The sequence below is a fragment of the Ambystoma mexicanum genome, chromosome 6p (assembly GCF_040938575.1).
Source record: "Ambystoma mexicanum isolate Mex_15411 chromosome 6p, UKY_AmexF1_1, whole genome shotgun sequence".
Lineage (NCBI taxonomy): Eukaryota > Metazoa > Chordata > Amphibia > Caudata > Ambystomatidae > Ambystoma > Ambystoma mexicanum.
The window spans coordinates 251,703,576-251,717,068 of record NC_090935.1 but is presented as its reverse complement, the minus strand read 5'-3'; the positions used below and the strand labels follow the sequence as shown (position 1 = coordinate 251,717,068).

The 13,493-nt window shown below is 46.8% G+C and overlaps 1 protein-coding gene across 4 annotated transcripts in view; it reads left to right on the top strand.

The window, feature by feature from the left end:
* MYO5B (myosin VB) overlaps positions 1–13,493 on the top strand; it is a 1,432,615-nt gene that overhangs the window by 874,175 nt on the left and 544,947 nt on the right. For all 4 annotated transcript variants that reach the window (XM_069626964.1, XM_069626962.1, XM_069626965.1 and 1 more), the window contains exon 12: positions 10,638–10,778. In XM_069626964.1, coding sequence (XP_069483065.1) covers positions 10,638–10,778 — 141 coding nt within the window. The remainder of the gene's footprint in view (positions 1–10,637; positions 10,779–13,493) is intronic.

Below are 13,493 nucleotides of genomic sequence, written 5' to 3'. Positions count from 1 at the left end.
CCCAATAGGCCACCGTCCCTGCCTGCTTGGCCAGTTCGACAAAGGTGGACCCCTCAACCCACAACCGGGGCAGCAAATTCATAGTTCATCTAGTTCTTCATTTGGCTATGGTCCGGAATTGTTTCATAATCGATTGTGTAGGTCCCCGACAACAGCGCCACAGGACTGATTGGGCTACTTTCCGACAGCCCTCCCCCCCGCGCTAGATTACATGCCCTGTCAATGCTTGCTCCTCGTACTCCCCTACCATTGTAGGGCCGCTTCCTCCAAAGATCTCCCACTCAACATGCTCGGCCCAGTGGGTGCTCGACCAATAATTGAGCAGCAGTCAAATCGAGATTTAATACTTAAAAACAAGATACGCTTTGCTGCCTGGATGGCCGACCAAAAGCAGCCCAGACCTCGCCACCACCTACTAGCAGGTGACAGATCCTCCTGCAATGCCTCTTAATGACACCAGGCTCCAACTATCCAGGAAACCCCTCACCCAAGGAAACAGGAGCATTCCCCCGGAATGCAGAAGTGCCACCCCTTCTTTTCCGTCAGCCCACATCTTTTCGCCTAATTAAGCTCCATCTAGATGGCTGACCGCGATGATCCATGATCACGCCCCCGAACCCCACTGTCCCAACATTGCAAAACACAGTGCAATCCACTGCCAAAATCACAAAGTAATAACTACTAACCCATACAGTCTGGTGTCAGAAGCAAGAAAGAAACTCCTTAACCATTCCCATACGTGGATGGTAATTACAGACTGAAGCCAAACAACAGTCTGCAATCAAACAAGGAAGAAAACCTTACACCATTTGCATACTCGCCAAGGCCATATGACGCGAAACCCCCTACGCCGCCTACGCCGCAGGATAATATCCCGATTCCTCAGAGAGGTGCCACTCCTCCAGATCAATGAGACTGGCAAATGATGTGGTCATTTACCGACTGCCAATATTTCCCAGTAACCCCAAGTAAAAGAGCATTTCTCGCAACCACTGGGTGGGAAGGGCCAGGATACCACTCGACCGCCGACACTCACGAAACTGGATCTGCGCCTTAAGTCCCGCTCTCACCAGTCACTCTTATACTACCACCCGAGGGCCAAATGAAACCCATGCCGTTGACACTAAACAATAGCTGAATGGGTTGCGTACACATCACCCCTCATTTCCTCAGCCAGGATTAACTCAAATACTGCAGGAACCCATCAAATATGAGCACTAATCAGCACCAAATATGACCAAAGAAGGGAAGGTGGAATTTGGAAATAGCGTACCACAAAATGAAATCTGTGTAGTGGCCACAACTGGCAGCCTGCACTCCTGTCATGGTGCCAGGGAAAACGCGGTCACCTCCTGCACATGCGCTGACCTGCACATCCCGACTAACCTCTCCATTAACCTGAATTAGCTATAAAACCCATCCTGATCAAAATATCACAAAACCGGGGTAACCGTAGATAGCAGGAGTAGTCCTATTACGCAATGTCCATTGGGCCGTGCTAGGAAAACTCTCACCATTAGTGCCAAGCACCTCCTCCCTATCTCAGCCTTAACCGATGGCACAAAACAAGCTAAAAGTAACTGCTGAAAAGGAAAGACAGATACTGGTTTTACTCCTACTTGTGTCTCAGCCATTGATAGTACAAAGGCCAGGCAAGTTAAGGGAGAAAACTGGCAAAAATCCCTAAAATTGAAGATGTAGTCAGCACAACCATCCCTTCCCTCGAGAGAGCACGGGCTACCCATGAGAAAATGTGTGCAGCGCTAACCGGCACCCTCCTCGTTTGAACAATTCTAGATATTAAATAGCTGATAGATTACAGAGAAATAACCCCTGAAATGTTGTGGTTGATGATTATGTGTGGCTGTTCAACCCCCTTAAGAATAGATGTTTTAACCTTTCTGAGAAATTTGAAAGAACTAATGGCCTATGATAAAAAATCAAATTAATTGTGGCAACAGAACTGATGTCAGTAAATGTTAAATTTATGATTTTATGATTTATGTACATATTTTAAGGAGAAATGCTCTTATTTTCTGTGAGTCTTTTTTAAAAATTGTTTTATGATAAATGATTGTAAAGTTGATTTATTTCAACTTAATTAATCAATAAAAATAAAATAAAGATAATAAATAAGCTAACTGCCCCCAATGTCCTCCTCAGAAATGGTCACCCGATGCCAGACCCACATAATGTGCATCCACTTTCCGGAGCCCCTGTGAACCTTGGGGAGCTCGCGACATTCTGCCGCAAGGGACAGTTACATTACAACATGTCAACGGATCTAGAACCCCTATACTGGCCGATGTTGGTTTTGAACAGCAACCCTCTCCGAAATGAGTGTTCTGTAGGCACGTGCGTATTTCCCAGCCTCTGCGTGGACTTGACGCTGCGACTTTGCCACTGTAACCCCATGCTCTAACTATGCAGCTGGATTGTCTCCCAATGTTATAATTCAGTGTCACATTGTTCATGCATATATAGCCTTATCGCCAGCAGAAAGCCTCGTGAATCGCTCCTCGTAACCCCAATGCCTACCCAACTGCTGTATGTGAACCTGGTGTTTTGCCAGAGGAAAACTTACTATGCTCTTCACGCAACAGGCAAACAGTGCCAAAAGCCCCCGCAAACCCGGTAAAGCGCAAAGAATAACAGAACACCCGTCTGTGCCAGTCTTTCCCCTTCTTCTAAACACTAACCGAAAACACTAATGTTTGTCAAACTGATAAAAAGTACATCACACTGCCAACCTAAATTAATTCAGCACTGAGTTTACCAAATGGAGGGGGTAGTCTGTCCTTTATGTAAAATTAGCACCCTTGGCCTAATGCTAATTGAGACCTGCAATATCAGAGAGTCGCTCTTCCAGCGCACACCTTACCGAGCTACACCACACTCTTATATGGGTGCCTTTAAATTCTAAATCTCCTCATCGCCAAAGTAAGTAATTCAACCTCACTCCCCTTCAGGTAGACGGCATGCCCGCTTATGCAGAAAAAGGCCTATTACACAAGAACAATCCGTGTTTACCCACATTACCTGAACAAGCGATAATAACACATTGGGCCTCATTACGAGTTTGGCGGTACAGTCACAACGGTACCGGTAAGCTTGCCGGTACTGTTGTAACCGTACCGGCTAACTATGAGTTCTGCTTGCGGGTGCCTTTGCAGCCACCAGTTCTGACCTGGTGGCCGTACTGGCACCCGTGAGCAGGACATGAAAGTAGCACCGGTACCGTTATTAACGGTACCGGTGCTACCACCCTCCCCATTCCCATTGAGCCATATTTTCATAATGACCCGGTAATTGCCCCTTTCTGGGCGCCGGAAAAAAATGAATACCGGCGGCAGCCGTGCCTGTACTATAGGCACTGCTACCGCCAGCCTCGTAATGAGGCCTATTGTCATGTGTAAAGCACGTAGACATTGTCGAACAATGATATTCACATACCGCAAAAGCCCCGAGCTACCCCCTAAACGCAACAGACCAATCAATACAGGCCATTCCAAACCTGGATCAGAAACCATAAAGAAGGGGGTGCTATGCTCCCCAGCCAGTGTCCAATCACAGAACAGTGTGCAATAACTTGCTACGTTTGCTGCATAAATGGCAAGCGATACGCCTTTACCATACTGTCTCAGATGTGCGCGAAAGTGTACCACCACAGATTAAATTAAAACTCCAGGCTGGTCCAGCAGAGCAGCCTTGTCACTTGTCATCTTTTTTATTGACTTTTATCGAGCAGGGAAATCAAGCCAGGGAGCCCTGGCAGGGTCCAGTTTGAGAGACATTTTTGGACGCTCCCAGGGCTGGGCCCTGACTAACCCAGACACCCTTAAAACCCTGCATGAAATTCAAGAGGGAACTTAAAACAAATCTACTCACACAGACATTTGTATATCGAAATATGCAACAACTAAGGACTACAAAATATTAGGGAAGAATCCAACTCGGACTAAGACATGAGGTCCTTTCCTTTTCCCGATAGGATCTTTTGCTCACATCACTATTTGGTCTACAACACCAAATACCTTGCAGCACTTCTTGTAACCGGGAGGATAGCTCAGGGATAACGCACTCCTCTTGGAAGCAAGACTATGCAGAGCAACACAGGTTCGATCCCAGTGTCCAGTGCTTAGAAACCTCTGGGTATTAAGTAGTTATAAATAAACAATAAAAATAAATATGAAATAATACCAGCAATGTGATCAATACTATTGAAAAATCATTTATGATGATGTGCCCCTCCTTTTTACTCACAACCCATTCCACCCTCCCACCTTCCCAGCACTATTAAGCCGCTTGTCCATAATGAGTGTGCTACACATCACCAATAACATTTGAAAAATATGATATCTTGGGCAATACTACTTGAGTCTCGGGAGGATAGCTTAGGGGCAACGTACTCGCCTTGGAAGCAAGACGACATGGAGCAACACAGGTTCGATCCCCCGGATCCACGCTTAGAAACCTCTGGGTATTAAGCATGTTATAAATGACCTATCTTTTACACTTTTGTCCTGCTCCCCACGATATTAGTGCTCATCCAGCTCCCTCACACCGTCTCAGGCATTCCAGGCACTCAGCACTCAAACACAAATTATACACAAAGCCGAAGTTGGGTGTAAAAGCGTTGTAATGCTAGCAGGCCTGGCTCATACTTATGTACAATGCGAAAGAACAGAGAGAGAGAAAACATATTTCGTAACTTCAGATAGTCTTTACAAGGCGGCTCTTATCAACCATGGGACTTCAGCCAGCAGCTTCAGAACTGTGTACATTCTCAAAGAGGGAGGACTATGGATGCCCATCTCTCTGAGGCCTGCAGCATTCCAAACTTGGTTGGCTGTGCTCTGAGACATCTGCTTTCATGGCTGTTAGATGTTAGGCCAGGGTTGTACTGGGGCTATCGTGGCCGAATGACTTTGAAGGCCTGGTGGCCGGTTTTTTGATCCGTCACCCCACGGCCGGTTTTATTACGTCTTATTGCGTCTAATATCGATTTTTGTAATTTACATTACTTTAAGTAACGTAAGTTACTTTTCTCTGATCTGGCTGCACAGCGGATTGATGTATTGTAAATGACAAGGCGGCCGAGACTGCAGTGATCCAATTACGTTGAGGACTCTGCGTGACCTGGAACAAGGAGAGAGACGTTTCTCTCAGTCTCAAGTCAGTGGGGGCAGGGGGTGATTGGATGGTCCTGGTCCTGGCCGGCATTTTCACTTGGGCCACAGCCGGCAGCAGCAGCACTGCAGTCATTACCGCACCCGCCCCTGACCAGCGGCAACTAAGTGAGTGAGGACGGGTGTGGAAACACATTTTATTTTGCTCGAAAAGGTGAATTTTTTAAACAGTCCATGCATCTTAAGGCCTGTGTTATTAAAACACAGCACTTCGTACCCACACGTTTCCACCCTCAAACCACTTTAACTAATTTGAGAAGTTGAAGTTGTGGGGTGTTCATTTTTTTTTTAAGATGGGAACAAGTTTTGCCATAAGTGATCCAGCTCCGGTGACATGTGGCTAACCGAGCTCCTTGCAATTAAAGGCTGCAAATCTGAAGTGAGCTGCAGTTCTCGCAGGAGAAAGGGCGCCATGAACGCGCGGCATCCATTGGCCTCCATTGGCTCAGCGTGCTCTTTGCGGGCCACTGAGTGAGTCTAAGATCTTAGCTAGCATAGCGAGCCTATCACTCTGCAGTGGCCTTTCACCAACGACCATGTGGGGAAGGCCAGTAACTGATCACATCAATAACATTTCTCACACCCTGCTGTGTTTGATCCTTTACAATTTCTCTTGGTGAATGGTGACAGTTCACTCTCAATAACCAATGGTAAATCATTACCCCCACCCATGAGGCCGTGGCCATCGATTGCCAGGGACTGTCCTGTACAAAAATGACACTGCTCAAGCTGCGGCGCGGACATCCTCATGAAAGAAGACTTTGCTATTTACAATGAAAGTGTGTGCTGGCTGGAACAGGCACAGGTTTACCGCCAGGGAGCGGATGCTGCTGCGGTTTTTAAGTGTCTCCCTTTCCATCCATCCAAGAGCAGTTTTTGGAATGGGTAGTGCACAAGCAGCACAAACCCTGGCATTGGCAATGGCAAACAATTTCACAGGCCGTGCGCAGTTGCCCGGCTTACAGCAAGCAGTGATGCATTGGATAAAATAATGGAGCTCAACGAGGCGTATAGGATGTGTTTAACTACTACTTTAGTGCAATTGTGTTGTGTTTCGTGTTGGGGATATCTCTTTAGAGACCCGTTTTGATGCTTTCAGTAAATATTGGATCTATCGCATATGCGCAACATTTTCAGCTGCTATTAAAATGAATAGATTGCATTAGAACTAGAAGGGATGTGCTGTCATGGTATTTGGTTTCGTAACTCTTAAAAAAGATGGTTTTTCTTTCACGCAGTTTGCATTCTGCCCATCGGTTTGTTTATTTGTATTTTTATGTAGCGCTGAAGGCCATTTTACGGTCCCTTCAGAGCACTATAGTTGCAATTAAAGGTGAGAGAAGAGGATTGGCAGACAGAAGAGAATGGTGCTCAGTGGGAAGTCTAGGGAACCCTGCAAAGTGATTAACATTAAGGGCCTGATTCATAGAATTTTTTGCACTGTACAAAGTGACTTTTCACTGGTGCAAAGTGACTTTGCACTGCCAACAAACACCTTGATTCATGCAACAGTGCAAAGTGTATTTTTGCAGTGCAGAGTCACTTTGAACTGTGCAAAAAAGTTAATGAATCATGCACTGTCTCTATAGTTCTAATCAGAATTTCAGAGCTGAAGTTATTAAAGGCCTGGTTGAAGGTGAAGAAGCAGGGGTACATTGTCCCAGAGACTGGGGGCATGATAGTGTACAGACCTACACCTTCTGTGCTTATCTCAGATGGTATGAGGCCAGGAGGTTGTGGGGGGCCAAGGCTTACTTAGCAGAGTGTTCATGCTCTAGTCAGGAATTGTGGCTCAGTCGTGGATGGACTTGTGATGCAGTCAATGGATCTCGTATTTATGTGGAGGTTTCCCGCATCCGTAATCCCATCACACCTTCCATGTTTTGTGTGACACCTTCGGACCGTCCTGTCTATTGGCCAAATGTATTTTATATGCTGGGCTTTGCTGGCACATATTTTAAGGTACAACAGAACTACAAGTCCAAGAATACAAAGTGCTGTGTGGGGTGATATATTGTCGGTCGATGACACATGTCTTCAGGGACAGAGACAAAAGGAATGTTATCACTTTCTCAAGCGTTTACACAAAATATAACAGGAGTGGGCCACTTTTTTTGGGTGTCCAGGCCTATTTTTTGTCCCAGTCTGACCCTGTGTCAGGCCAGTCCTTTCATAAGGCCAGTCCATTCGTATCCCATTCATCTCAAAGAAACCAAAAAGAGAGTGCAGAATCAGAAATGTACCAAGTAACATGTTCCCACTTTTTTTCCTCTTCTCATTTTATCTATGAATTGCTATCCAAACCCTTGCACTACTTCTACATAAGCACATTGCAATAAAACTATTCTTACTCAATAAAGGAGCAAGAAAATAAAAAAACATTATCAAACTAAGGCAGCTTATTTACGTCTTTCCTCATTTAAAGCCATTCATTCCCTGTACTCTATTGCATAAACATCCCCACCTATTAGCATCAGCCATAATCTAGGGTGCACCTAAAACACCAACAACAGGCATTACTACATGTCCCCCCTTTCTAGATCTGTGTATCCCTGTCACTCTCAGATTCAGCAACACCCCATTCCCGTGTCTGCCATGTTTGTTTGCACTGTCCAAGTCAAAATCAATCTCTTCCTTACTTTCCAGTATATAGTAACCCTCCAGTACCTCCCAGTCCCTATGTGCACCCGCAGTCAGTGTCAGCAGCAACTTCTCAGTGCTTGTCATATTTTTCCCAAGTAGCAGTCCATGGAGAACAAATGACAGCCAGTCTTCCCACTGTGTGCCTTTCACATCCATCGGTTTGAACGGCTCCTTCTTTGGCTTGTCTTTCTGTTTTTTCTTCCAATGAGCCACACAAATGTCCATGTGCTCCTGCCAGCCATCTTCTGCCGTGGGCCACCAGGCCATCTCTGTTCGGCATTGAAATGCACTGTCTTGCCCTTTCTCTGCATTGACATGCTGCATCATTGGTTCATCCTCCCCTTTCCAAATGGCCAGGAGGCGCTCACATTTCCTTTGACTCTCCTTCTTGCTCTTCTGTAGGATAATCTCCACCACTTCAAGGGGTGGGCCCTCCATCGTAATGATACTCCTTATCTTCTATGGATGCCATTAGCTGTGGCTGTGGGTCATTGTTGGGTGCCACAGGCCACTCTCGCTCAGATGTAGTCATCTACTTTCTTCCTAGAGCCAACACCACTGATTGTAATTCACCATACTGTGCTCTTTCCCGCCAAACACTATTAACTCAGGCTGACACTGAGCACTGACACTGACCACCAACTTCATATGTGGTTCTGTCAATGTCCTTCTCTGGTGCACATGCCACGAAAGTGTCCTGTTGTGATTTGACATGTATTCACTTGACACTACACCTTCCACTGGCATCTTGTTCAATTCCTCGTCTAAGGTGCACACTGCACAGTCACCCGTCCTTATGAACTCCAGTTCATTTATTGCCCCTTTGTCTGGACATGCCTCCCCCCTTCTGTCAGTACCCCATTTGCCAAATCAGTCATTGCATCGCTTTTTTCCAAAAAATGTCCTTCCTCCCTCTGTTGTACACAGTTGCCTCCTCCGGTACCCAGCCAGCCAATGTCTTCCCCCTCTCCCTCTTCCTCCCCTTTCTATGAAATACATAGAGCCACCTCCACAGCATTCTGCGTCATCCACCCTAACCCCCACAGGCACTAGTGCTGGCACCTCACATTCCTGCCCCTCTGTGTGGCCTCCCTCCTCCCACTTCTTCACTGACACTGCTTTTTTCATTCTCAACGGTGCGTCATCAGCTGCATTCAGAATGTATGCCCACCCCTGGGCGGATCTTACCATTTCCTCGACATCCACATTCCCTTCCACCACCCTCCTTATCCCGTCTGGCAGCTGCCGCCATATTGTGCCCCTCATGAAAATGTGTGTATCATTACTGCAAAATCTGAGGGTCTATGCTCCCTCTCTACCTTCATCCCCTTTGTGACATCTCCGTGCTTTGCTTGCGATTCAGCACTATCTCCCTTGTCCCTCCCCTGCAGTACCCTTTGAGACTGCTGTTCCTGGGCAACCCCCACCCCCTTATTCCTTTGTACCGACTGGGGGACCACATCCCAATTGTCCACCATGCTCTTCAGCCTCTCCAGCACAGCCCTTGCCCCCGACTTATATCACAAATCTCCCCCCACCTCTTGCCTTGTCCGTGGACCGGCATCTGCCATATTGCCACTGAAACTGTATTCTGTATTCTGTAATCTGTATTCTGTAATCTTTTTATTCCACTTTTACTCAATCTTCAGACCTCACACTCCACTCCCACTCTGTGCCCTTGACAGCATCGACCCTACACCTCCTCTCCAAGACAGGTGATCTGACTGTACCACAGGTGCCTAAAATACTCTGACCTCATTTCAGTCCTGTAGCTGCACATGCGGCCCTGTGCTGTAACACTACAGCATTCTGAGGCGCTATTACTATCTCCGTATTAGTCCTAGGGTCCCTGAAGACTCGAAATTCCACAATTCAAACGTGCAACAGGTACAGCAAAACATATTTTTCACTTACCCGTTGTATTGCTGTAATCTCCAGTCATGCACGTGCACTTGATGAAGAGGAGCTCACGGGTTTCGGCACCATATGTTACATGTTTGTCCTGCTCCCCATGATACTAGTTCTCACCCAGCTCCCTCACACCATCTCAGGTATTCCAGTAACTCGGCACTCGAACACAAATAATACACAAAGCCGAAATTGGGTGTAAAAGCGCTGTAATGCTAGCACACACACACCAGGCTCTGGAGGGCAGCATTCGACTCTGCCCCAGGCCTGGCTCATACTTCTGTACAATGCGAAAGAACAGAGAGAGAGAAAACATATTTCATAACTTCAGATTGTCTTTGCAAGGCAGGCTCTTATCAACCGTGGGACTTCAGCCAGCAGCTTCAGAACTGTGTACATTCTCAAAGAGGGAGGGCTATGGATGCCCATCTCTCTGAGGCCTGCGGCATTCCACTGTTTGGCTGAGCACTGCGACATCTGCTTTCATGGCTGTTAGGTGTTAGGCCAGTCTTTTCATAAGGCCAGTCCATTCATATCCGATGCATCTCAAAGAAACCAAAAAGAGAGTTCAGAATCAGAAATGTACCAGGTAACACTATCAATTCATAATTAGAATGTGTGTATGTGCCCTGGCAAGCTGGTGTGCTTTATCAATTAGCACCAAGTTTCCCAGCGCTCCAGAAGAAAGTATGACCGCTGATTTGTGCACAGGTCAATATGTCCTCTCGCTGAAGCTGTCATGGACGCGCACTTGACAAAATTATCTGGTGGAATTAAAACTTGAATCAGAATCAGTATTCAGCTAGTGAGCACGACCGAGGCTGCGGGCCCGGGGAAGTTTAATTAACAGTAAATGTAGCATGTCGATAACATCCTGATTGTGTTTTGTGAACGCAGCATGTCTTCAAGCTGGAGCAAGAGGAGTACATGAAGGAACAGATCCCCTGGACGCTCATCGATTTCTACGATAACCAGCCCTGCATTGACCTCATTGAAGCAAAGCTCGGCATCCTGGATCTACTGGACGAGGAATGCAAGGTAAAGGCACTGGGGTGTACGTGCTACTCCGCCAGCGCGTTCATTTGGGCCAACCTTTCATGCACCCTGTCCCCTTCCCTGAACCTCAGCCAAGTATTTTGGGCAACTCACTGCATCTTCCTAAGCATCTCATTTTATGTAAAAATATTTAACAAAGGACTGTGTTGTAGAGGACTCTCCCCACTGCATCTTACCTGCATCAAAGTCTGGTTTCTCTAATGTGGTGTCAACCGAATACCGAAACACACATTATGCAGGTGTGTGTGCACTACCGACTCTTCCAATGATTTTGCTTCAAATGTTCTCTATAAACCACTCCACTACTCATGGCTACGGACCGAGAAGTTTGTCGCCTCGGGTGAAGTGTTAAATTGATTCTCCCCACCAGCAGGTCCCTGAACCCCGCAGCTACTCCTAAACCCATCCACCTTGGCATTTATTATATATCACCCTAGCCAAAGCCATCACTATGGTCACCTGATGCAAATGAAGGTCGGAGTCGAAGTGGCTCAGTAATTTCAGGAGCCAGGGTGTCCATAGCCCGCAGAAGTCCCTTTGGTTCCCAAGTTTCTATTTATGTCGAAACATTCGCAGCAGGTATTTGGCTTATGCAAGTTTGGTTTCCAGTAAAAGGGACAGTCACTGTGTAGCAATGGCTTGATAAGGTGTGGAGGAATGTGCAAGCAGGACTGAATATCCGAATGTGAGGATTTTGACCAGTTTGTAGCTGACATCATGTGTTCAGAGCTATGAGTGAGCAAGCCAAGCACATATACTGGTTCTCAGTGGGCGAAATATGACCACACCCGCTTTTATCATGTTTGATTTTTTTTTCAAGGACAGAAAGGAAGTGATGTTAGCAAGGAAAGTGACAGGGATCTGGGTGGGGGAATCGAGCACCGTGGGAGGGCAAAAGGGACTAGTCTAACCCAGGAGCATTGACAGACAGAGTGGCAGGAATGTTGAGAATTTCCAGAGAAATGGTGAAGAGGTTCAATGGCAGGCAAAGAGCAGAGTGGAACGAAAATGGTCAACGATGATAGCTTCTAGAGACAGGTGGGGGGAGGCATAGAGACAGTGGCATCAGTAACAATAGGGCATTGCAGTTAAATAGTGGTGGCAATAGAATTCCTGCCATTCTTACTACACAGCCTTGTTCCATGTTTGGCGGCAAAGTGGAGGAAAAACCTCCTGGACCAAAGAATGGAGGAATTATTGCCAGTGGAATTCCCCCAAACGCCAGTTGCAGTCCTATTAGATTCCATAATTAACAAACATAACCCTATTCCAGCAGGCATTGCCTGACCGGTAATGCCCGCCCATGGAGAGGTTTATAGCTATCATGCTAACTGGGGTGCAACTAGCTTTTCTAAAGTTGAACACAGGCGTGGTTACCATTTCTCAACTTTAAAAAAAGCCTACCAAACAAGATGGCTGCAATGCCCAAGAAAAGGAACTCGGAACTACATGTAGTCTCTTCTTCCTTTCCATGGCTGCCATTGGCGTGGAGGGGAAAGGACAGGACGGCGGGAATATCTGGAGTAGGCGAGGCGCAGGTAAATGGTGCATGGGTCGGGATGATTCAGGGGTGGGAGAAGTGATGACTGGGTGCAGGGTGAGCAAAGGCTTATCACAAGGAGGGAAGATGTCAGCCTCCTATTTCACAGGAGGCTCAGAATGCTGGCAATACCATGAGGTATAGCCTGCGATCCAAGCTTCCTGATTGGTTGGTTGGTCGGATGACGAGACCTCCAAACTGCTTGGAACCTGGAAGATTTGCCGCAAGTTCCGACTCTGTATTCTTGCTGTACTTGAATTCGAGTTTGGTAAATGCACTAAACAGACAATAACAGCTAATGAATTGAAAAAGCGACGGTAGAGGAGGACGATAGGCCAAAATGCGGGAAAGGACTACTGAATTCCCTCATCATTTCACATATATGAATTCCCTGTGGGGTCCCCTGTTCCTTTCATCACTCATCCTACATCATATTAGCAGGAATGATCGTTTATGTGCACCGTGCCTGCTCGGAAATAGGGGGCATCCAGCACGAGTAGAAGACCCTGGCTGTCTGACTCAGCCCTTCATCCTATAAACTCAGCACCTGATTGGGTGATGCCTCTGTTACAGCACTTCACAGTGAATCAGCAGAAGTGCTTGTTGCTCCAGACACCCTAATAAGGAACTCTCATAGAAGTTGACCTTTCTTTCAGCATTTTAGTTAAATGCATGCTCTCTTTATGCTGCCTGGTCAGGCTGTTCAAGCATGGCCACCTCTACACAGAGCGTCGAGCAAAGCAAATGCTGCCGCCAGTAACTAACAACATTACACATTTAGTCCAGTCCCAAACACAACCCCTATAGAGACACACAACGCACACGTTGCTCTTCCGAATCATCCCATTCCTCACAAACCAGCAGATGTTTGGAATAACCATACATATAGGCCCATGCATTACATTAACACCTTTCACAAGGCCGGTCAGTGTTGCGGCCAATGACCACTTGCTACACTGGGCACTTGGTGTTGAGGTGAAAGGGGTGGAGACCAGAGGCAGCTGCAAAGCACAGGAAAACCTTCCCCCAAACCATAGCATCACCCGGGCTGAGCTGTGCCGGAGTGGCCTGCCCGCTTCTCCCCTTCTGTATTTCCTGCCCACTCCTTCGCCTATGCTATTATATTATTCTTTTCTTTAACATCATGTGTTTACACA